The sequence below is a fragment of the Pseudophryne corroboree genome, chromosome 1 (assembly GCF_028390025.1).
Source record: "Pseudophryne corroboree isolate aPseCor3 chromosome 1, aPseCor3.hap2, whole genome shotgun sequence".
Taxonomy (NCBI): domain Eukaryota; kingdom Metazoa; phylum Chordata; class Amphibia; order Anura; family Myobatrachidae; genus Pseudophryne; species Pseudophryne corroboree.
This window is the reverse complement of record NC_086444.1, coordinates 662,330,929-662,357,590: the sequence shown is the minus strand read 5'-3', so window position 1 is coordinate 662,357,590 and position 26,662 is coordinate 662,330,929. Positions and strand designations below refer to the sequence as shown.

General features: G+C 44.3%; 1 protein-coding gene across 2 annotated transcripts in view; it reads left to right on the top strand.

Moving 5' to 3' along the window:
• The first annotated feature begins 463 nt into the window (after positions 1-463).
• ECPAS (Ecm29 proteasome adaptor and scaffold) overlaps positions 464-26,662 on the top strand; it is a 280,472-nt gene continuing 254,273 nt past the window's right edge. The window contains exons 1-4 of one of the 2 annotated variants that reach the window (XM_063914681.1): positions 464-672; positions 18,179-18,309; positions 19,255-19,371; positions 21,006-21,124. In XM_063914681.1, the coding sequence (XP_063770751.1) occupies positions 627-672; positions 18,179-18,309; positions 19,255-19,371; positions 21,006-21,124 (413 nt within the window). In that variant the 5' untranslated portion in view covers positions 464-626. The remainder of the gene's footprint in view (positions 673-18,178; positions 18,310-19,254; positions 19,372-21,005; positions 21,125-26,662) is intronic. The other variant, XM_063914682.1, reaches the window with a different exon arrangement.

Genomic DNA, 26,662 nt, shown 5'->3' with positions numbered 1-26,662 from the left:
CTAGCCACAGCAGCTGTCGCTTTAAGAAGGGGTGTGGCCAAAATATAGCTTTTTTCTTCTTCCATGGATGTATTTTTGAGAGCAGATTACTGACATGTGATGGAAACCATTCTGCACATTCATTGTAGCACTTATAATATATTTATATAATACTATACTAGTATCTGGGCTTATTTTTGACGTGCATACAAATAAAGAATTGATTGCGTGATCAACTCATATATCATTGTCCTTTCATAGAAGCGCCCTTTTACGCAGCATAACATTGTCCCCAACCCGCTAATTATGTTGCTGCCTGGCTGTTCTCAGACCAAAGGCCCCAGTAGGTGGAGATCGGCTCTTTCTAAATATATAACTACTACCAAATGAAAACGCATAAGAAGGAGAGAGCAGGGAAAGGAGCACAGGCCCATCTGCAGCTAGAGGACCGTGCATGCAGGTTCCTCCGTGTGCTGCTGCTGGGTGCAGGCGTATACAGCTACCGGCATGTGACTACGAAGGCAATGTTACAAATTATATTTCGTGACAGCAGCAAGTAACAAAAAGAAACAGTATATGTACAGGAACTAGAGCAAGCCCCGCCCCTGTCTCCTCCCTCTGTGAGCTGGGCACCACTACCGGTGAACATGGCTGCTGTCCCTGCTGCTGCTGCTGCTGCTCAGGACGAGCTTAGTAAGTGAGCCGCACTCTTATATAGGCAGGAGCATGTCAGGTGAAGGGGGATCGGTGGCTGTATTTTGCTGTATAATCCAAGCATATATGTATGTTATCACGTGATCCGGTATATCACTGCTGCTGTGTGTGACAGGGAGGTGAGGGGGCATCTGCTGCTGCCTCCCCCAGTATCTCAGTGTGCGCTGCTGTGGCCAGAGAGGAGGGGGCATGCTGACTGGCACTGCCACCCTGTACCGGCTGAGCTACATGTGGGGGGCACAGGGATCGGCTTAGAAATACTGAAAGGCCTGTGTGTTTCCCTCAGGATGTCTCCCAGGCCTCTTTCTTTGCAGTAAGTACTACATGCACAGTCATGGACTGCAAGTGAAACCAAAATTCCCAGCTGGTGAGTCCACATTCATCACGGTTACCCATGTGCTATGGCACTGGTGCTATTCATGGTTTGGGATCATTTCCAGCCCTTTCATTTCCATTTATCTTTCTTAGATATGGCAGCAATACACGCTACTAAAGGATATATCGTTATATTCTGTCATTGTGTTTTGTGGTTTAGAGGTACCAGACTGACTTCCTTAATGTGTCAGGCTGTAGTTTCCTTAACAACACATCTTATTATAATGATTTGTTTTATTATAAATCTACATCAATGAAAGAGATGAGGAATATTTTTTTTCATGGCTACTTATCAATGTGAAGTGGCCAGGACACAGACTCCTGACTATGGGCAGGATGTATTAAGATACATAGCCGCCCCTCACCGGTTACAGCAGCGATGTTGATCGCATATGTACTAACATATGCGATCAACATCACGATGTGGTGACGGAGGCCCCCCGTGATACCTGTTAAGTGGTCTGCGGGGGGTCTCCGTCACCTCCCAGGGGTCCCCACACTGGCTAGACGCTGGGAAGCAGCAGCAGGCTGCCCCCAGCGCCTCCTCCTCCCCCCTGCAGCCGGAAGGACGTCCGGCTGCGTTACTAGGGGGAGGAGGAGATTACCTTCCTGGTCCAGGGCAGCCTGGTGGAAGGTAAGCCGGGTAGGAGGGGGGTCGGCGGTTGCGGCGGTCGGCGATAAGAAGCCCATAGGCTTCTATAGGGATACCCTGGATGCCGAAAATGCGGCGGTAGGGTGTTAGTAAATATGAAAATGCGGTAAAACCCCTGTTTTCGGGGGTTTTACCGCATTTTTGCTTTAGTACATCCCGCCCTATGACTGAAAAGTAAGGGATTAGCATACACCAGGGGTAGGTAACCTCTGACCCGCCAGCTGCTGTGGAACTACACATCCCAACATGCCGTGCCACAGTTTTGCTGTTAGTGCATGCTGAGACTGGCAGGGTATGCTGGGATGTGTAGTTATACAGCTGCTGGAGTACCACAGCGTACATACTCCTGGGTCACACTATTTATGTACTTCTCTGTTTGGACACAGGATGTGCATAGCAAAAAAATTGCAGTGTGCTTTGCAGTCAGCTCCAGCCCATCGGAGAGAGCTGCTCCATTGAGATAAGCAGGCCAGCGCCGTCTGAAGATGGGGAAAAACTGGTAATGTGTGGAGCAAATGACACCCGACTGCTTCCAAACTCTGGAAAATGGACAGAAATGGTTATCTAGACAAATTGCTTAAATCAAGTGGATTTAAGTTAGTGGTTCCCAAACGGGGTCCTCAAAGCACCCCAGTGGTCCAGGTCTTAAGGCTATCCATGCTTAGGCACCCATTTATCAACGATCGCATCTTCAGTGCGACCTTAGCGTGATATTAGGACCCAGGATCGCATTGCAGTATGTGATTTTATCACTTGGATGTATTAACAAGCACAGGAGCCCATTCATGCGATGTGTTCAATGAGCTGCTGGGGGAGTCTGTGCATGGTCAGTCAGCCAAACCGCACTTGTACAGTGACCACTTCCAGGGAGGGTTCTTGGAGAACCCTTGGACGGCTAAGATTGTGGTGAGTAGCCCATAGGCTACACTGAGCTACTGCCACCGATGGCGGTAGCTGTGGGGGCCAATATCGGGAATGCTATGCAGTAAATTGGGGAGCATCGCATCACACATAGAAACATATGGGGTCTGCGGATGGGAATGAAGGGATTGCAGCAGGTATCCGATATATTTGCTGCAATCCTGCCTTCAGACATTCGGGGATGCTTAATATTTGCGTTTTTTTGGGGGGGAAATAGGCGCAAATATTATTTGTTAAATTATCCCCTTAATTAGTGCCTCATTCAGTTTAATTATACGATCTGTGCCCAAGCAGGGACATCCCAAAAATCTGAACTGTTGGGGTTCATTGAGTGCAGTTTGGGAATCACTAATTTAAGCAATTTGACAATTTTCAGCCAGTTTTCAGTGTTTGAGAGCAAACTGTCAGTTGTCATTTGGTCCCATAAATTACCAGATTTTCCCTCCAACTAGTTGGACGGTTGGGGAATGGGGGCAAATTTAACAAAGAGTGATATTCTTGTTATGATGATAAATGGTACTCCAGCCAATCATCTCCTACCTGTAATTTTTCAAACACATGACAGGAGCTGATTGGCTGGAGCACTATTAATCTTTTGTAACGAGTGAGAACAAGGATATCACTCATTGTTAAATCTGCCCATAACAGTGAGACTAACGAATACGGGTTAGGTATGGGTGCTCGGAGTTGGGGATCCTGCCAGTCACCATACCAACACCGGGTTACCGAGGTTTAGATTGCCAATGGGTGGGGGGGGGGGCGGGGCGGGGCGAGCGCAACAAAGCCCCTTGCTGCGCTCGCCACATGTTCTATTCCCACTCTATGGGTGTTGTGGACATCCACGAGTGGGAATAGTCCTTGTTAGCCACCATGCCAACTGTTGGGCAATCACTTGGGATCCCGGCATTGGTATAGTGGGGTCAGGATACTGCCGGTCACATAAGTACATCCCATGAATATGCCAGTGGTATTTAACACTACTTATACTTCCGATGATATCCTTCCTTGGCGGCATCCTCTGCTTTCACTGGCAGCATAACGCTGCCAGCACCAGTCTGCGCCATGTGCAACGGCCAGTCTGCGAATGCGCATTACATATTCAGCTGTTGTAGCAATACCTTGAATGCTTCGCTGAAGCCAGAAAGGCTTGTGGCTTCTATAGATGTCATAAGCAGTACATTGACTAACAGCTGTAGGCTAAGCTTCCTGCTGCTTATTAAATACGGAAAGGAGTACATAACCCCTTTAGTGAGTACTAAAGACTGATTACTCCTCACATTAATTTGAACCATACATAAGGATGTTGTAAGCAGTATTTTAGGTGATAAAAGAGCGTTTTATTTTAAGGAAACGGACCATGCAAAATGAGTTTTCTACAATGTGCATTAAGTTCTCTTTGTACCAGATTCACAATGTTTGTCTTTTTCTGCTGTGAATAAGAATCTGTGTTGATCTATCATACATACCGAGTATATGATCGTATATATAGTTGATCTATCATACATACCGAGTTTCATACCGGTATATGTTTGTATGAAAGCTATTCACCTCTAAGGTTACCTTTTTATATAGTACTCTTGTGTTTCCAAATATTTTTTTATAATACAGTAGCACTAGTCGTATTTCCCCACTTCTGCCGAAAGTTCCGTATAGACCCTATATTAGTCTTGATTTTGATGTTTCTCTTAAGTTTGAGCAGAAATTGTAACATTAACCCTGAAAATTGTTACACTGCAACATTTTGATGGTTAGTTATTTAACATGATATATATGATAATAATATAAACATTGAGATTCTACACATTTATCACTGAAGATAAATAAGAATCTACAGCAAAGAAAAATCAACAGTCTTAAAAAAACATCTATAGAACTGCAATAAAACCTTGAACCGTAAAGCTGAATGTATGAAACCAGTAGATATTCTTTTGGAGCTTTATGAATACTGACTGGGTATAGAAAACTTAGAAATAACACAGCAGTTGTAGACTATTTGCGATTTTTTTTTTCACATTCTTTGGCCGACATTGATTTTCCGCAGCTAATGGATTCGCTGGGGGCTATCCAATTAGCCCCGATACCCAACACTTATTGAGGATTATGCTTCGCGTGCTTCAGGCATGCAAAGCATAATCCCCTATAACCAGCCCTCAGAGCTGCGATAACACATAGGATGGGTATAAATTCCAGGACCCATGTATTTTTGTCCGAAAACGAGAAAAAGTTTTGACCAAAACAAAAAGGGCTATAATTTGATAGCCGGATAATGACTGGGATAAAATATTTGCCTGTTCTTTTTGGCTGAAAAATTAATTTGGCTAATAGGATACCCCCGTTTTAGTCAGACACTTTTGTTTATTGATGTTTTTAAGTTGAGCTCATGAAATATAGATTTGAATGCATATTACCATTGATCATTGCTATAACACATTAAAGTGCACCTTCAAGTCTTTTAAATATGCTTATTAGTTAAGTAATTGAGTTAACATAGATAGCACCTCTTATGTGTATTACACTAGTTAGTAATAAGAGAACATTACAAAGTTTATTCAAAGGGTTAAGTGTCCTACAGTAAGTAGCTTAATAGCTATATACCTTCAAAGTGGAGACAATATTTTGCTTACATATAATTTGAATCCCTCACCTCCTGACAATAAATACATTACACCCCACCCCCTTTTGTACTTGTCGACCTATCATCTGGTTACCAGCCAGCTTTAGACATGCCACATAAAAGTATGACATGAAAATAAATCTTTGCCAACTTTGAGTTGGTTATTGTGGAATTAAAATGGCTGTGTGACCTTTGGTACAAGACATCTGTACCAGTTACCCCTCCATGTCCCCTACCGGTGTGTACCTGTCCTGTGTGCAGAAAAGTGTAAACTTATTCTGTTTGCGGCATGTGCCTGCAGCCCCCATGATAGTCTATACCAGTTACCCCAATTACAGTGGGGATCCCATTACCTGCTTACAGTAGGATTGTTACATGGCATGGAGATTGTGTTGAGTTATTTATGCTAATGAGCTGCAGATAATATCTAGGCAATTAAAAAAGTTATTAAATTTGGTGAAAATATAGAGGTATTATAACCTTATTACAGCCCTGTAAGGAAGGGAATATGGGGGTAATTCAGAGTTGATCGCAGGAGCAAATTTGTTAGCAGTTGGGCAAAACCATGTGGAGGGGGGGGGGGGGGGGCAGATATAACGTGCAGAAAGAGTTAGATTTGGGTGGGGGGTGTTCAATCTAAATTGCAGTGTAAAAATAAAGCAGCCTGTATTTACCCTGCACAGAAACAATATAACCCAACCAAATCTATCTCTCGTGGTCATTCCGACCCGTTCGCACGTAGCGGTTCTTCACTGCGGTGCGAACGCGTCAGAACTGCGGCTGCACACCCGCATTGCGCAGCGCATTGTTGCCCAGGACGGCAGTCGCCGAGCAGTGACGCCAGGACCGAAGAAAGTGATCGCAGGCCTGATCGCAAGGAGATTGACAGCAGGAAGGAGGATCGGGGCGTCTACTCACTGTTTTCCAGGCGTGGTAAGGCGAACGCAGGCGTGTCCAGGCGTTTGGAGGGCGGATGTCTGACGTCACAGCCGGGACCTTCATCGCTGGATCTGTCGCACTGGGTAAGTAGGTGCAGGGCTGGTCTTGTTCTGCACAAAACTTTTTTAGCATAGCAGGGCTGCACAAGCGATCGCAGCCCTGCTATGCTAAAATACACTCCGCCATAGGCGGCATCAGGTTGATCGCACGAGAAGCAAGAAGTTGCTACGTGCGATCAACTCGGAATGACCAACTCTCTCTGCAAATGTTATATCTGCTCCACCTGCAGTGCACATGGTTTTGCCCAACTGCTAACAAATTTGGTGCTGCGATCAGATCTGAATTACCCCCTATGTTCAAAATAAATTACAGGAAAGTAGATCGGATATTTGAATAATTAAAAGCTAATTGGTTGAAAATAAAACAAAACAAATGCAAAAACCATGTTTCCTTTAGCAATGGATCCATACCGCTCCTACTCTTTCTATGTATCAAGAAAAATCATTTTTCAGTTTGAATATGAGATAACAGGTGCATTCACGTCTGTGGATGTAACGCTGAGAAAGTGGGTCACTAGCTGTTTCAGCTGGCATTAAAGTACTAATGTAACAGGAACTGAAGGTGTACTGACTAATTATTGGACGTTTGGTGGATAGATGCAGTGTATGCTTAGAATCAGCACTTAGCTTATTAATACATGTTGTGCCTATCCTTGTATGCTATTCTTTCTTTTGAATGTATTTTTTGGGAGCTTGTGTGTGTCAGTTAGGCAGGGGAGGTGGAGCCTCCCCTGTCATATGCAGTATACTCCAGAGTTTTTACAATAAAAAATTATTAGAATAATACAGTAAAGATTCTTATAGCTTATAAATATCATTTTTGTATTATTTTATTCATTTTTCTAGTGAAAACTAACCATCAAATCATATTCAGTATGCGTGTGTAAATCTGTCTCTGATAGTAGCCAGTGCCTCCTCAGCCATTGACCTCACAGTGCCTCAGTGTGTGTGTGTGTGTGTGTGTGTGTGGATGTTGGGTTTTTGTTGTTTGGGGGTCATCCTTTCCATCCATACAGTTAGATTTGAGGTAACAACAATAAATTTATCTCGTATCTATTTTATATGTATCTAAGGATCACTCGAAGAAATGTCACTCTACCTATTTATGTCATCTTGGTCTGCAAAATAAAATTGTGTTTATTTGCTGCTGTGTAAAAATAGGCGCTCCAGCATTATTTCTCCTCATTACAACTAATGATTTTGTTCTGCCTGTTTCAATTTATAAGCCTGAATTAACTTCTCCTCCACAAAAAGTAGTCCTGTTGCTCTTGAAACTGATGCACTTTGGTGTAGTTGTAGAAATTTAGAAGCACAATAGCTGCACGGTGACAATGCCAAATTCCTTTGTCGTATAAACAACCCTTTATGAAGCTAAGAACACTGTACGCTGTTTACTTAAGAAGTACCGTAATGGTACGCTAGTTGCGTAACGATCGCTCAGCCGTAGGCGAGACGCTCAAGCGTCACGTTCGCTCACGGCCCAGTAATCACAGGACACGTTATTGGCTATGACTAGAGTAATGATTCGCTATGGCGTAGCGGACGCTCGAGACCACGAGGAGATCACCAGCGGCGCAGACGCTCACAACGCTATACCTTAATGTTTAAACCTTATACCAAAGAAATACACAGAATACCTTAATGTGAGTACAGGGTGTAAGTGCAACCTTGTGTAACCTGACTAACTACAAAGCTGCTTGAGCGTCACCGACGCTCAAGTGAACACTTAACACTATAGAAAATACACAGATACTGGTTTAGGTTCCAAAGCCTATTAACTGTATTATATCTAATATATTTGTAAAAGGGGATAACAGTACAAATGATACACTACAATATAACAGAGACTTCCTAACCACAGAACTAAACAATAATACAAAAAGACAATACTACACTGACCTAAATGCAATACAATACAATACTATCTAATACGATATAATACTAGCCTAGTCTAGGGGAGATATGAGAGAACAGAACAGGGAGAGAGAGAGAGAGAGAGAGATGAGAGAAATTGGCTCACAGAAAGACAATGATTACGGAGAGAAAACTTACGCACAAGGGGAAACGATCGCATGCGCCTGGACATCCAGCACCCGATTTTCAGCAATGAGAACCGTTGAAGAGTGAGAGCTGGATGTGGTCGGCCTGTCTATTTATGCCCCACACACAATGCAATCTCCTGGTCCTACAATCCCATTGTCCATTGGCCGAAGGAATTCGGCCCTACATCATAACAAAAGGTCATAGGGTGATTCATACAGGTGGGCTGTGACGATTTCCAACAGCTCAGGTGGGTGGGAAACTGGGTTTCCCGCCGCATACCTGAGTATGTGTAAATAATAGAAATGGACATAAACTTCTTATGTCCATAACTATTCGCACGAGCGATTAATACGCTCCAAACCAACACCGGAATATTGCTAATTAAATACTCTTCCGATGGGTACCAAACACTGCTGTATGATTCCTGTTAGACCCTTCGTACGATGCAAAGAGGGATTCCTCAGCTCAGGGACATTCTATATTAACCAAACTTTCAGAATCTATCAAAGGGGACCATGATCTACAAACTACATTAATTGTGAACATTTGTAACGAATGAGTCGCACGCTACGACTACATAAACTCTACCGTAAATACGCATACCGCGCCTGCGAGTGCACGCTATCGCGGGTATGCGCCTTCACGGGAGAGCGTACGCATGCGCAGCGCGGACCAGTGTGCGGTGCAAATATGGCAACGTGCATAGAGACATTTTTCTGACTTTGACAGTCCACCCTTTGGCAGTCAATAATAACTGCCACCTTCTAAAATATTTAAGGAGAAAAATGTAAGTCAGGGGTTAATTGATTTCCATGGTTGGGTAGGGGAGAAGAGTGGAGTAGGTGTGAAGAGGGTATGACCTAGTGAGAAAGTAGAAGCATGTGTGTATGAGTCCATGTTTGGAGGGTCATGTATCATCGTGCCGTACGTGTGGTAAATCAAGCTTCGAGGTATTGCGAAGTATACATTTGAATTCCTTCTTATCCTGTGGTACAGGTCTGTGGATGGGCTGTCAAACTCTACCGAGCTCATTTCGGCTGTGGTTGTAACAAAATGGGGATGCACATTTTAGTTGATGATACATGAATGGGGGAGGTATGTGGTTGCTGCTATCTGTGCCTGTATTCCCTATCGTCTATGTGTGTCGTTACCTGGGGGTTGTAGAGATGAAGATAAAGAACACTTACGAAAAATGCAATGATATTCTATGTCAGGGAAATGTACATCTGTTGTTGAAGTTGTGTTCGGTATCTGTTGAGAGTCGTCTTCTTTGCGCTGTATTGCTCTTTGGGCATGAGCAAATAGCTTTGTCAGTGCCATCAGATTTACAAAAAATGTTGGGCTAGCGTGAGTTTAAAATACTAGGGAAACTGGGGATCCATGGCAAAGTTCATCAAGTGTCCATATTTAAAGTTGTCAAATCTTCTTCTTTGGTGCTTGTCTGTTGTCTGTATACATCTCGTCTCGTCAGCTTCCTCGTCCAAGGGGGTCTTTGTATCTGGGAGAAAAGCAGAAAAACAGGTGAAAGAAACGGACCGTATAATCGCATTTTCATCACATTCTGGTTTCTATCATTGGGTCATAAATCAAATCCAGGTTAATTACGGTTTCCTCGCTCCTCAAGCTCATCACTTTTGTACTTTGTTTGCACCTCATTAAAGCCTGCCCGCATCTAAATATCAATCCAATCGATATAACGACACCCAAGATACATAGTAGAAACTTTCCAACATCCATTATGACTCCTTGAGCCCAGTCTCCTAAACCGGAGAACCAATTTCGCGGGTTCAACCATGACACCCAACCAGTCAGCTCATTACCTACAGCAGCAAGGGTGAGATTGTGTTTTCGACGAAATTCCCACTTCAATTGGAGAATATCGTCCATCTTTTGGTCTATGACCTCTACCGGGTCCTCGGTGCTATTTGTGATGTACGTGCAACACTTTATACCGTACTGTGTTGCCAATGTAACACAATATCCGCCTGTTACTGCTGTAAGATAATTAAGAACCATCCTATGCTGAACTAGTTCTGTTTTGTAAGCTTGAAGTTCTCTTCCAGTGTATCTAAACGTGTCATCATACATTTCAGTGATATTATCTAACAAATTGGCGAGTGCGGAAATGTATCTATAATTCATCACACCTCGAGCGGTGCGAGTGAAATCTAACGCTACCAGAACCTGAATCCCGGTGGACTCATGGATAAGATCAGAGGCCGGATGCTCTAACCTTTCTGACAGTTGTCGTTTAACTCGGTGCTCGTAATGAGTGTGAGTATAAGGAGCTTGGGCACCACGGTGTATGTCCTTCATTTTGTCATGTGTTACAGTCATCACTTCAGGCAATACTTTTCCAATATAACACAATCCTTCAGAGTTTGGGGCAAGCCACTTGTACGCCTTTCTCCCGCACATGAAATATGCATCATCGGGGAGAACATAAGGGACGGAGAAGGACATGACCATGTTACAAACCTTCCAGGTGAAATCTCCTGACCCTAATTCTTCCATCTGCTTAATGCACGTATCGGTTTGTACGATATGTGCACAGTATCCTGGTGATACCTCTCCAACTCTAGTAATCCTATTTCCTAAGGTATATCGATACCGGAAAGGTTTTCCTCTACTGGCTATGTGGCGTACAAGCTCTGTATCTGTAGGCATTCTATCTGCTCTGTGTGAAAAGGTCATGGTAAGGTTGCTCCATGACACTTCCCAATTTCCCGGTTTTCTGGGATTGGAGATATTAAAACATAAGAGGGACCTATCCACATGGTATTGGTGGAGCTTCAAACTAGGAGGGCTGGAGATGTTAAACCTCCGGTCCACCGGTCTCCCACCACTTAGCTCAAGTACCTCCCCTAACGTTAAAGGAAATGGTACTAGCCCTGATTTGCTGTGACCCTGAGGTACTTGAGATCATACCCAACAATCTGTTTGGTTTAACACGTTACCCACTAAGGAGTGATAGTCACTCAATGGATGCCGGTCCATATGGATATTAAAACTGGATTGGCATTTCTTTATGCATCCATCTTCAACCAGATTATCACAGAGCCTACAGATACAGTTTTTCTTTTTGAACTAACAATCCTTCAAAGAAAATGTTTACAGATAACATGGTTGTTAGATCGTGCCCGGTACTCGCCTTTGCTTGGTGATTGGGTTGCTATTGGAAATTTACACCTCCGTCTCAGTCATCAGGACCTTTCTGGATCCTTTCTCGACCTCACTGGTACTCTCACCGAAACAGACTGCTCTGGTCAACATCATGGTTAACGGGAAAATCCATATCACAGTCTCTTGGGGCAAGTCCATCTTACAGGAGGAGAAAAGAAGAAATTTGTAAAAGGGGGTATAAGAAAACAGTTTGAGGGGGAGGAGAGAACTTGTTACGATAATAAGTTCTCTCGTCTTGTTGTTCTTCTTGTTCTGCTGTCCTCTCAAAGGTGCTGTCTCTCAGTCTTCCAAACGAACATTCTGGTGATGCAATGTTCCTTCCCAACCGACAATCTTTCTGTAAGGAGCAAAAATCTGGCATTACCATTGGTCCAACTGAGGGGTGACATACCATCTTTAAACCATGGAAACATGAGTGAGAAGAGAGAGACAACAAAAAAAAAAAAAAAAAAGAGATAGAGAACAATTCATGTGCATATATACATTACATAACTCGACAATAACCACCAATGAGAAAAGAGAAACAAAACATTTTTAAACATTGTCAACATTAAGAAAACATTGTTAGCATTAGAAAAACATTGTCAGACTTATTAGGCTGTCATATCTATGTGTCTAATGGTCTCCTTGAGCAGTCCCTCCCCACCAGCACCTGCATTACTCCACTGTCTGTATCTGGCCAGAAATACATTGTGGCGGAGGTCATGCTGGGGTTTGGTAGACTTCTGCAAGGACCAAGTGGGTATGCAATGTGTGAATTCTTACCAATAATCGTCAGAGATGGGAATAGAGAGAGAGAGAAAAAACATTTTTCACAAATACATTTACAACGTTTAACCTGGTCATTCCTGTGTCTTCAGTGAATGACCTCCCACTTTATTAACCGTTACCTCAGGCTTGCCTCCATTCCTAATAATCACCTTCCCTGCCTATGTGATCCCTGATTATAATGGTGTGTATTGTAATTTTGCTCATTTCTTGGTCTAGGGGGTCTAACTTTATGTGGGTTATTACAGTTGTTGGCATAATGCCCTTCTCTCCTACAATGATAACAAATCCTGGGCTTCCTCCACGTGTCAATGACCTGAGGTTTTGGTTGATTTGATGCCTCCTCAAACGCTCGGATGCTCATCATCATCAATCGTTTCCCCTGTACTTCCCTGATTCCTGGGATTTTATGATTATGGTGTTGTCTTTCTCTTGATCTACAATCTCTGGCGATGTGTCCCTTTTTATGACAATGGTAACAGACTACCATATCTGGATTTCTCGCAGGGGTGTGGGGCTTTTGTTGGGGTGGTCTTGTGGTTTGGGCCTGTATATTTGCTGCCATTAACTTATCTCTTTGTGACTCTCTGTATCTGGTGATATTCTGATCCTGATTGATGACGGCCTCTCTTAGTGCGGTCACCGAGATATCTCTCCAGTTTGGGTTGGTGGTCTGTACCCTTGTTTTTAATTCATCTTTTAAACCATTCATTAATACCTTAACCGCTATTCCTTTATGTTGTGCATTTGTCTTGATGTCTGCGATCCCAGTGTTTCTAGCCATTATTTGCAGTGCTCGATTGAAATAATTAGAAACATTTTCCCTTTCGTTTTGCCTTATGGAGAAAATGTCATTCCACTTGACAGCAGCTGGGAAATATATTCCTAACTGTCGGTTAATCTGCCTAATACATTCCTGATTGTGTTCCTCCATACAAGGTACCTCCGTGTTTAATTTACAATCAGCAATGAATTTTTCAGGGTCAACCCTGGAGGGCAAACATGCCCTCAGCACTGTCCGCCATTCTTTGTTGGTGGGTTCTGTGGCGTTTCCTAGTTCTTTAATAAACCTTTGACATTTGGCTAGATTTTTCCTAGGATCAGGAAATTCAGACATAATTGATCTCAATTCGGTCCGGGACCAGAGACAGCGCATTGCACTGTCCTTGACGGGAATGATTCCCTGATCGTCAGTCTTCCCATTGGGGACTGAGATCACCCTGGCCAGATCGAGCTCAGTTACATCATCTGGTGTTGGTCTTACATTTTGGGGTACATCTGTTTGTGCGTGATATGAAACATTGTACGTACCTGTGGACACGACCTCACCTGACCCTCCGTTAGGGGGTTCGATTATTGCCTGTACCAATTTGGTCGCGTCCACCTGGGTGTCTTGTAGGATGGCTTTCGGAAGAGGTGCTGACATTGTTCTGGCCTCACTTTCATGAGTGTATTCCTGGGGGAAGTTTGACATGGGATGCAACTTGCATAGGTTAATAGTTGTACATTCAACAGTATTACAATAATCATTGTTACATTTATTACACTTGTTCTTATATTCTATACTACAGTTGCTAAGAGCGTTTTTATTGTTCAACCTTGTGCTTTTCTCTCCGCAATCAATTCCTCCCCCGATGCCATTATCTCTCCTCTCAGAAAAGTCAATTGAATCTCTTTGTAATTCACCTTCCTGTTGCCCTAACTGCAAATAATCATAATGTTTACTTCGTCCCTTTGTTGGTTCAATGAGACATATCCTCCTCCTTAAATTTTGTAACAATTCTGGACTGAAGCTACCTATTCTTGGGAATTTGTCCCTGTCTTGTACAGTCATTCTCTCCCATTCATCACATAAAACTTCAGCGTGATTTCCATATTTCTCACACATCACATATCGTGCCGACCCGACTGGCCGGTTCCCTGAATCAACCCGAACCGAGGTTGATCGCCCCCTACCTGAACAAATGGCCCCCATAATCTGCAGGTGTTGCTTACTCCTCCTTGGATCTTTATCTCAAGGTTTTCAGCGAACCCTTACAAACAAACCAAGATGTCCTGGGCAGGCCGGCGGTGGCGGTTTATCAAGTACCCCACTTACTTCTCGCCCACGTTGGCCAGTACTGCAATAACTGTAACCAGAGCTGCGGTACCCAACCCAGGGCCCCTGTGAACCTTTATTTACTGGGGCGTGCTGGACCTACCAGTCCCCAGCAAGTATCGGTTGTTGGATAGTTCCCGAGTGACCAGCGAACTTCCCTTTAAAAATAAAAAATTACACAAATCACGTCAGAGTGTACAAATAGCGTTTGTGACCACTTTACTCTAATGGTATTAGGTCAGATTACTAACTACTGCACACAATTACGTGCGGTCCAATCGTTCAGTACACAAGCACTACTTGTCATGTACTGAAAGATCAATGGAATCGATGTTTCCGGCCGCGATTCCTTCAGTATGAGCTTATGGCCTATATGGGTTCTGCACCAACACCCCAGGCGTTGTGCCACTGGACTTTTATAGCGGACCTCTTTGTCTATTTTACCTGTTACCTTATGACCTCCTGGTCTGTTACCTTACCTTAATGACCTCCTGGTCTGTTACCTTATGGTCCGCTATACTCTAATGCTCAAATATTATTTAACCAGGGATGCCTCCCTAGCCACCGTATATGTCACTTACACGTATGTCCCTTGACGAGTACCCGACTTTCCTTTTGGTTCAACCTCTAAGTTATATAAACTTATGTGATAAAAACACACTCACTCAACACATGTACACTTAGTTTCTATATCTATTTCTGCGCAGAAATTGTCTTCAGTCCAACAGTGTTACCAATTAGGAGCAGGATCTGTTAAACTAAATTTCAGATTTTCCAAAAATAGATTTGCGTTATTTACCGCGTCGCGTTATTTACCGCTGTGCGTTACTTATCGCCTTTGCGCTAATTATCGCTTTTCGTGACTTGAGCTACGTGGGCGTAACCAGACGCTACGTTGCGTAATGTACGCTGCGTGCGTCTGCCTTTGGATTGCGTACGCTAGTCTTTGTTATAGACACGTGTACGCAATATAAAGATCCACCGTAACACAATTTCTATTTTTATCAATGTAAATGATCCCTGATCATCTACCGCAATCCACACTGACTGCCTTGTATCTCAGACAAATCGTGTGTTGTTCTATATTTTAACTATTACCTCTACTATGAAATAACAGCAAATCTCTTTTAGCACTTTCTATCAACTATAAAAATTGGCAAACAGGAATAGTGATATACGAAATTTGAAAAAGAAATGCAGATAAATGTATGCGTGCGTGTATACGCAAGACAGAAGAGAAATAAAACAGTTTTTTAAAAGACACAAGCGTTTTGTTCTTACTTCCGGTTCCCGGATTCCTTCAGCACTCTTTATCTAAGCGAAGCAGACGCTTATCCCGTCAGCACTGGGAGACAACCTCCCACCCTTTGCTGGGGGATAATGTCTGCTGATCTACCTAGTGCAGATATGAGAAGGATAGGACGAGTCCCCAATTGACAATGCCAAATTCCTTTGTCGTATAAGCAACCCTTTATGAAGCTAAGAACACTGTACGCTGTTTACTTAAGAAGTACCGTAATGGTACGCTAGTTGCGTAACGATCGCTCAGCCGTAGGCGAGACGCTCAAGCGTCACGTTCGCTCACGGCCCAGTAATCACAGGACACGTTATTGGCTATGACTAGAGTAATGATTCGCTATGGCGTAGCGGACGCTCGAGACCACGAGGAGATCACCAGCGGCGCAGACGCTCACAACGCTATACCTTAATGTTTAAACCTTATACCAAAGAAATACACAGAATACCTTAATGTGAGTACAGGGTGTAAGTGCAACCTTGTGTAACCTGACTAACTACAAAGCTGCTTGAGCGTCACCGACGCTCAAGTGAACACTTAACACTATAGAAAATACACAGATACTGGTTTAGGTTCCAAAGCCTATTAACTGTATTATATCTAATATATTTGTAAAAGGGGATAACAGTACAAATGATACACTACAATATAACAGAGACTTCCTAACCACAGAACTAAACAATAATACAAAAAGACAATACTACACTGACCTAAATGCAATACAATACAATACTATCTAATACGATATAATACTAGCCTAGTCTAGGGGAGATATGAGAGAACAGAACAGGGAGAGAGAGAGAGAGATGAGAGAAATTGGCTCACAGAAAGACAATGATTACGGAGAGAAAACTTACGCACAAGGGGAAACGATCGCATGCGCCTGGACATCCAGCACCCGATTTTCAGCAATGAGAACCGTTGAAGAGTGAGAGCTGGATGTGGTCGGCCTGTCTATTTATGCCCCACACACAATGCAATCTCCTGGTCCTACAATCCCATTGTCCATTGGCCGAAGGAATTCGGCCCTACATCATAACAAAAGGTCATAGGGTGATTCATACAGGTGGGCTGTGACGATTTCCAACAGCTCAGGTGGGTGGGAAACTGGGTTTCCCGCCGCATACCTGAGTATGTGTAAATAATAGAAATGGACATAAACTTCTTATGTCCATAACTATTCGCACGAGCGATTAATACGCTCCAAACCAACACCGGAATATTGCTAATTAAATACTCTTCCGATGGGTACCAAACACTGCTGTATGATTCCTGTTAGACCCTTCGTACGATGCAAAGAGGGATTCCTCAGCTCAGGGACATTCTATATTAACCAAACTTTCAGAATCTATCAAAGGGGACCATGATCTACAAACTACATTAATTGTGAACATTTGTAACGAATGAGTCGCACGCTACGACTACATAAACTCTACCGTAAATACGCATACCGCGCCTGCGAGTGCACGCTATCGCGGGTATGCGCCTTCACGGGAGAGCGTACGCATGCGCAGCGCGGACCAGTGTGCGGTGCAAATATGGCAACGTGCATAGAGACATTTTTCTGACTTTGACAGTGGCTAAATAGATTTCAGGCATTCTAAATCAGTAAAACAAAGAAATACTTCACATTGAAATGTTATTACATCATTAATACACACATTTTCTACACATAAAAGCAAGGAGCATAAATCTTCATGATTGTGTCCTTGAAACAGAAGTGCGGGTTACCTCACGGGTTCACTACGGCTGGCCGGCGGTCAGGCTCCCGGCGACCAGCATACCGGCGCCGGGAGCCCGACCGCCGGCTTACCGACAGCGTGGCGAGCGCAAATGAGCCCCTTGCGGGCTCGCTGCATTCGCCACGCTACGGGCACGGTGGCGTGCGCGCCACACTATTTTATTCTCCCTCTATGGGGGTCGTGGACCCCCACGAGGGAAAATAAGTGTCTGTATGCCGGCTGTCGGGCTCCCGGCGCCGGTATACTGAGCGCCGGGAGCCCGACCGCCGGCATACAGAAGACCACCCTACCTCACACCATGCTAACAAAAATATGGGATGTTAAGGCCTAATCCTGGCACAATGGGGGTAATTCCAAGTTGATCGCAGCAGGAAATTTTTTAGCAGTTGAGCAAAACCATGTGCACTGCAGGGGGGCAGATATAACATGTGCAGAGAGAGATAGATTTGGGTGTGGTGAGTTCAATCTGCAATCTAAATTGCAGTGTAAAAATAAAGCAGCCAGTATTTACCCTGCACAGAAACAAAATAACCCACCCAAATCTAACTCTCTCTGCACATGTTATATCTGCCCCCCCTGCAGTGCACATGGTTTTGCCCAACTGCTAAAAAATATCCTGCTGCGATCAACTTGGAATTACCCCCAATGTTCATTGCGGGATTTAATTGGTTTTAGTTGCAGTAAAGTGATGTAGAGTATGAGGCAAGTACTAAAAAATTAAGGTTGTGTCAAAATAGTAAAGCCTGAGACTGTTGATGCTCATTCTATATAATTGAAATGTGTTTTGTGAACAGATCAGCTTGAGCGTGTGTTTTTACGCCTTGGCCATGCAGAAACCGATGAGCAGCTGCAGAGTATCATCTCTAAGTTCTTGCCTCCAGTACTCCTCAAACTGTCAAGTGCGCAAGAGGGCGTGCGCAAGAAGGTGAGTCCTCTCGGTTGTCAGAAATCTTGTTAATGCAACATTTTTTGTTACTGCCATCAATTTTCACTTATGTATGTAATAAGCTAAACTGCCGATTTATGGTAGATTACACGTTGGTGAGGGACATGCTGTACAGATGACTGAACCCTCCCATTGTAGAGAGCGCGTTCTTTAGATTTCATTTTTTTCAGCAATCGAAGTAAGGGGGATTCGCACCACTCTTCACTTAAAAGTGCTTGCTACGCAGCAAACACTTTTAAGCAAGATTCCACTATCGTAATGTGCGGCGGGTGTTGCGCTAATTCGGATGGGGCGAATCCGTTTGCCCACAATTGAATTCTCCCGCTGAGTATCCAACCAACTAAACATGTCCGTTTCCTTAAACTGTATTGAAATAATGCAAATGTATTGCTGCTCTTTTGGTTTTATTCTTGCGGGTTTTAAATCTAATTTTAATCATTATACATTTTAACACTAAGCTAAATTGTATCCTTGATATAGCTGATGTTTTTTATGTAGTAGTCTGTCCTGCAATATGTATAATGCCTATAGCAGAGGTTCTCAGACATGGTCCTCAAGGCACCCCAACGGTCCAGGTTTTAAGTATATCCATGCTTGGCCACAGGTGACTTAATTAGTGCTTCAGGCAATTTGATTTAACCATCTGTGCTGAGCCATGGATATACTTAAAACCTGAGTCGTTGGGGTGCCTTGAGGACCTCGTTTGAGAACCTGTGGCCTATAGCCTTATACTGTAAAGAGGCGTTATAGGATGGCAGCCTTCTAGTTAGCACATAGACTAATAGTAACATTGGTGGAATAAGTCATGTCTTAAAATAATCATTAATGTTAAAAAGAAATCTTGCAATTACTATCAAAATTGTATAAAGCACAGAGAGCAAGTCATGGTTATAATGAGGTTTCTCTGTTCATTAATATTTCTAGGTTATGGAGTTGCTTGTTCACCTGAACAAAAGGGTAAAGAGTCGATCCAAGATACAGTTACCGGTGGAGACACTTCTGGTCCAGTACCAAGATCCAGCAGCTGTCTCTTTTGTGACGGTGTGTAAGTTAGTTGCTAAGTGTCTTCTATTATCTGTGTGGGGAAATTGACATTTGACCATTTCAGCTGTTTTAATAAATGAACAAATAGAACATTTACCCTGTGCTACATTAAAGATTCATACACTTGAATAATTTTTTATTGGAATACGGAAAAACAAGCTTAGTTTTCTTTAACTTGTTTTTTGAAGGTGTGTTTAAGGCATTATTGCATAGTTGTGATTGTTTTCTTGTAATAATCAAGATCGCTTTAAACAACCTCTGATAAAAGGTATATAGATAAAAGGATTTTTTTTATTTTCTGGTTGACTACAAGAATAGAAGTGCACTACAGTTACCAAAAACATTTGTATGGGTGAAGTGCAGCTCTTAGGCTTTCACGTAGTGCAGTATAACATGTAGTTTGTTCAAATAGAAACTCTGGGGGTCATTCCGACCTGATCGCACACTAGGTTGTTTTGCTGCGCTGCGATCAGGTCAGAGCTGCGCATGCAACGCAATGCTTAGGCGCGTCGTACAGGTGCAGAGTGGATCATTGCTCAGCAAAGGATTTAATGGAGAATCCATTCGCACAGCTGATCACAAGGAGATTGGCAGGAAGAAGGCGTTTGTGGGTGGCAACTGAGAGTGGTAGGAAAAATGCAGGCGTGTCCAAGCCTTTGTAAGGCGGGTGTCTGACGTCTGTTCCTGCCACGAGCAGGAAGAAGTGATCGCAGCGGCTGAGTAAGTTCTGAGCTACTCAGAAACTGCACAAAACTTCTTTGTACTGCTCGGCTGCACATGCGTTCGCACACTTGCAAAGCAAACATACACTCCCCTATAGGCGGCGACTATCTGTTCGCATCGCAGCAAAAAATAGCTAGCGAGCGATCAACTCGGAATGACCCCCTCTATATCTGTACCCTGCTAACATATAAAGCACAGAAACCTCCATATTAACTATTAATACTTTCATGAACCTAAAGAAGAAACTCTAGAGGCCCATGAAAGGGATTTTGTGGGCAGTCATAAGAAATTTTATTTCAAAACAGTTATAACATGTCACCATTTTAACATTGTGTGAATGAATATCACAGTAGTAAGGTACTATACAGATGTGTCCTCTTACATCCTTGCTGCTGTCACGCTAAACAGCCCTTCAAGTCACGCCATGCTGTGACCGGACTTGGTAGCATACAGTGTCTTTTTTTTTTTTTTGCATCTTTTGCCGAAAATGCATTTTAGTCGCAAAGTAATGCAATAGCAGATCCTGCTGATTAAAATGATATGCCACATGCCTATATTCTGTGTGTAATATCGGCGGTATCTGCATTTAAAATGCCACGTTAGTGTTTTCCAGGAAAACGCTAGCATAGCATTTTGTATGCAAAAAGTTGCAGTCACACACAGAATATAGGCATATCGATTTAATCCGCAGAAGCTGCTAGTGTCATATTGCATTACTTTGCGTCTACAATGCATTTTTTTCTGGATAAAACGCAAAAAAGATGCTTGCGCTACCGATTTACATGGCACTCACGCACTATGTGTAACAAAGCAAAGATGTAAGAGGAAACATCTGTACATGACTGATCACTTCTAAATGTGTCTTTAATTAAAAAAAATACAGTTTTAAAACCTTGATATTTTTTCAGAATTTTACAATAATATACATAAAAATGGGCTATCCCCGTCTGCCCATGGAAAATCAGTGTGAACTGGCTCCTACTCTCTTGACAGCAATGGAGGACAAGCCTCAACCTCAGCAAGACAGGTGAGCAGGATGATGGCAGTCTGGATAGTTTCTTCTAATATCATAAACGCCATGTATTTGCTTTCAGTATTCCTGTTACTGTTTGATCCTCAGTTGTGAAAGAAAACCCAGAACATCTCATGTTTGGGTAAAATTGTTCCTTGCAGGGGCTAAGCCAGAATGATGTGGGCCCCATAGCAACATTTTGAAGGGGTCCCTATCGCAATGCTTTTAGAGACACACCTCTCCACAGCAGGTTATTTTATGCCCCATAATAGTGCCTTTCTTAGTGCTAATACCTTAGTTAATGTTATGCCCCATGGTAGTATCCTAGTTTATTTTATGAAACATTAGCAGTGCCCTATGTCACATTGTTGAACTGCCTCCAGTTAATTTTTTTCCACATTACAATGAGCAGGTCCTGGGGCATAACAAGATATATTGGAGGCCCAAGACAAACGTTTTTAAAGGCCCCCATGTATCACCTAATGGTGAAAAATGTATATAACACATGTAACACTGAAAGGAAAGGTAGGCCCCATAGCAGCTGCACTCCCTGCACATATGGCAGCTACACCCTTGGTCTCTCCCTAGGGTGCAAATACATCTATTTCTTTTTCATCCACTAGGGGTCACTGGAGTACTCTTGGGATATGGACTGCTTCTGTAGGAAACAGCACTGAATATTTAAATTTAGAACACTTCACCCCTCCATATCCCCGAGTACCTCAGTGTTTTTTCTGTGCTCGAAGTAGTAACAGCTCTGTGGCTGAGTCCACAATTACTTTGAATTATTTTTTTTTTTTTTTTGGAATATTTTTCTATTTTATATACATCCCTTTCCCCCTTCCAAAAGGCAGGGTCAGGGATAGTGCAAGCTGCTGAAGCAGCAGTGGCGTGTCGGTCCTCACTGAATGAGCACCCTCACAGCCACACACACACAGATCTCCTGCACACAGGCTGGCCGGCGCTTGTACAGAAGCCCCGTCGGAGCCTCATCACAAGCAGGAGTGCAGGTATGTGAACGGGGCGGTCAGCTCCCGCTGCCGCCCCGAGGTGTGGGGACATTGATTAAAGGCGCTGGGATCCCTCTACTGACGGCCGCCCGCCGCCGCTTCTCCGAGCCCACCGCTGCTTCGGCCGCCGCTTCTCTGAGCCCCACCGCTGCTCCGGCCGCCGCTTCTCCAAGCCGGCCGCCGCTTCTCCGAGCCACCGCTGCTCTGCCCGCTAATCATAGCGCTTCACAGCGCGCTCCCCGTCCTGCTTCCAGGTTCCCGCTGGCGGCCCCACGCTACCCGCTGCCCGGCCCGCACTGCATCCGCAACGGAGCAGACAGGGGGGCGCGGGGGGGGGGGGGGGGGGGTCGTTACAGGAGGCTAATAACGGAATAGAAGGGAAAGCAGCAGCATCAGCAGTATGACAAGCTGGTTTATACTGGCAGGGATTTTTACACAGGCTGTTTATACTATCAGTTAAGAATAGAAACTGCACTGTGATTATAAGTTCAGCATGGCAGCCATTTTAACCATGCTTCCTGTGTCTTCCTGCTGTGATTCCAGAACGTTCCAGTACTACATCTCTACTCCACCGGAGGCGCAGGGGTGTTAGAGGGAATTTGGGATCACATTTCATAGTACTGGCCACGTGTACTGCACTTGGCCAGATATATATTGAGACACCTTAGTACTATTTTACTGAGTCGTGCAAGTGTCTGTTTTGTGTGTATTGTATTGTCTGTCGCCATAATGAGTAAGGCACCAGCAAAAACTAAAAAGCATAATTGCAAAGTCTGTAGCAGTGTGTTACCGGATGGATCTACCACATGTACAGTATGTTTTGTGGATTCGGTTCAGAATACAATTTCTGCTCCAGTTTTACAGCCAATTTCCTCACCGAACCTTCCTTGGGAAATGCTAGCCAATGTACTGGCTGGGTTGCAATCAGAATTGGCCGCCGCTCGACAAGAGCGGGAAACGGCAAGATCTGAGTCTAGGGTGAGACCGCCAGAACTACAGGAGGCGTCTCAGCCTTGCGAAAGGTCCAAATCCATTTTGGGTAAACGGGATAACTTTCATATGTCTTATGATTTTCCAGTTTCTGCTATGTTGCATTCTGACGATTCCATGCCAGACCTCACGGAACAAGATGAGGGTGAGGAGGGCGAAGTGGAGTCAGAGAGTGAGGATTTTAACAGCTCTGGCATTGATAATCTCATCAGAGCGGTGCGTCAGTCTCTGAGGTTTACTGAAACTGAGGAGCCTCTCACAAATGATCAGGTCGTATTTACTAAACGACAAAGAACTCCAATATGTTTTCCTGTCTCGGAATCTCTTAATCAGATGTTAGTAGAAACACGACAGAATCCAGATAAACTGTTTTCTATACCTCGCAGATTTAAGTCTAGTTACCCGTTTCCAGACTCGGTAACATGTACATGGGAGAATCCACCAATAGTTGATTCGTCAGTGTCGAAGCTTACCAAGAAATTAACCATACCAGTGCCAGCGGCTACTACGCTTAAAGACCCTTCAGATCGCAAGATAGAAACTATGCTAAAGTCCATGTATGTAGCAGCAGGAGTGATGCTGAGACCTGGATTGGTTGGCATCTGGGTCACTAAGGCGCTCATAATATGGATTACAGAACTCAAATCTGCTTTACATGACGAAAACCTGATACTTCTTGCAAATCAAATGTGTGAGGCTGCAGAGTATCTCTGTACAGCGTCTACTGACGTCTGTCAGCTCACTTCTCGTATTTCATCGTCGCTAGTTACGGCACGACGAGCACTCTGGCTGCGTGCTTATCAAGCGGAGGCAGAGGTCAAACGAGGTATAGAGGCGTTGCCTTACGATGGCAAGAAGTTGTTTGGTCCTGAATTGGACGCATGGATTGCTGAGGCTACGGGAGGTAAGTCGGTTTTCTTACCATTGCCTCCACCGGTATCAAGAAGGAGGTACGCTGGACCTTCGTTCAAATCCTTTAGACCTCAGTCCTTTCGAGGACGTGGCAGAGGAACAGCCACGCCTGCTAGACGTGGTCGTGGACGTGGTTTCCAACAAACCAACACAAGTCGCCAGGACGCTAAGGTTACCGACAAACCAGTGGCATGACGGGCTACCAGCCCATCTCGGTTCTCCGATTGTGGGAGCACGCCTTCAGACGTTCCATTTGGCATGGTTCCACACATCCGCGGATGGGTGGATCCGCAATTTAGTGTTAAAAGGTTACAAAATAGAGTTCGACTGTCTTCCGCCTCTGCGGTTTTTCAAGACAGGATTGCCTCTGTCGGACGACAAGAGGGCGGTTCTGCAAATTGCCATTCAGTCCCTACTGGATTCAGCAGTTTTGATTCCGGTCTCTGTACATCAACAGGGTCAGGGTTATTATTCCAGTCTGTTTGTGGTACCGAAGCCGGATGGCTCAGTCAGACCAATATTGAACTTAAAGGGTCTCAATCAGTACGTAACTTACTACAGATTCAAGATGGAGTCTCTGCGTTCCGTGATTGCGGGTTTAGAGCCAAAGGAATTTATGATTGCGCTAGATCTCAAGGATGCGTACTTACACATTCCGATTTGGCAGCCTCATCAGAAATTCTTGCGGTTTGCAATACGCCAGAACCATTACCAGTTTCAGGCTCTACCGTTTGGCCTGTCGTCAGCGCCTCGGGTATTCACCAAAGTGATGTCTGTGATGATAGCTCATCTCAGATCCCTGGGAGTGACAATAGTTCCGTATTTAGACGATCTGCTCATCAAAGCTCCGTCTCAACAGATGCTTCTCCAACATGCGCTGCTAACGTACAATGTACTGGTTCACCACGGTTGGATTGTCAACTTCAAGAAATCGCATCTAATTCCGTCTCAACGCCTTCAATTCCTAGGTATGATTCTCGATACAGTCAATCAAAGAATTTACCTACCACAACAGAAAGTACAGATTCTACGCCATCTAGTACAATTAGTGCTCAAGCCACGCACAGTGTCTGTACACTTGTGCATTCGCCTCTTAGGCACAATGGTGGCAGCTTTCGAAGCGCTTCAGTTCGGAAGATTTCACTCGCGTCCATTTCAACTGAATGTGCTCGCCCAGTGGTCGGGCTCGCATCTGCAGATTCACCACAGGGTGAGGTTGTCGCCAAGGGCAAGAGTGTCTCTGCTCTGGTGGCTCAAGGAACACAATTTAACCGCAGGGAGACTGTTCGGAGGCTGGAATTGGATAATTCTAACGACCGACGCCAGTCTCAGAGGTTGGGGAGCGGTAGTTCAAAATTGTCAGCTTCAGGGTCTCTGGGCGGATCACGAAAGATTGCTGTCTATAAATGTCCTGGAACTCCGTGCAATTTACAATGCGCTACGACAAGCAGTGCACATGCTTCGCTCTCAGACTGTCCAAGTGCAGTCAGACAATGCGAAGGCGGTCGCATACATGAACAAACAAGGAGGAACGAGAAGCCGCATGGCAATGCGGGAAGTAGCTCGAATCCTCAATTGGGCGGAATACCACCAGGTGATATTGTCGGCCGTGTTCATTCCGGGAGTGGACAACTGGGAAGCGGATTATCTCAGTCGTCGGGATTTTCATCCAGGAGAATGGGCATTAAATCCAGAAGTGTTTCACATGTTGGTTCAGCGATGGGGTTATCCTCAGGTGGACCTGATGGCGTCTCGCCACATTCACCAAACGCTCCAGTATGTGTCCAGAACGAGAGATCCAAAGGCAGTGGCGGTGGATGCTCTCACCGTTGCGTGGCCGTACAGCCTTGTGTATCTGTTTCCACCGTTTCCATTGCTCCCTCTGGTGCTAAAACGGATCAAAAGAGAGTCTGTCACAGTCATACTAGTGGCGCCTCATTGGCCTCGGAGAGCTTGGTTCTCGGATCTCCGAGGACTACTCGCAGACGATCCTTGGCCGCTCCCACTACGTCCAGACCTGTTACAACAGGGTCCGTTCCTTTACCCCGATTTAGCGCGGCTGCGTTTGACGGGGTGGCTGTTGAGACCGCCCTCTTAAGAAGAGAGGGCATCCCAGAATCGGTTATACCAACCATGTTACGAGCTAGGAAGCCGGTTACGGCAGCTCATTATTACAGAATATGGCGTACCTATATAGGTTGGTGTGAAGCTCGGAAGTTTCCGACATCATCTTTCAAGTTATCCCGCCTTTTGTTATTTTTACAGACGGGTTTAGATGGAGGACTGCGTTTATCTACACTAAAGGTGCAGGTATCTGCTTTGTCAATTTACTTTCAAAGACGATTGGCTCTATTGCCGTCTATACACACTTTTTTCCAAGGTGTCCTCAGAGTTCAGCCTCCATTCATTCCACCTACAGCGCCATGGGACTTGAATCTGGTTTTAGATTTCTTAGTCTTCATATTTTGAACCCTTACAGCAAGTGGATATAAAGTTTCTCACTTGGAAAACAATTTTTCTTCTAGCCTTAGCTTCGGCAAGGCGTGTTTCAGATTTGGGTGCCTTGTCATGCAAGCCACCGTATTTGGTGTTTCATGATGACAGAGCGGAACTTCGGACGAATCCCGCGTTCTTACCAAAG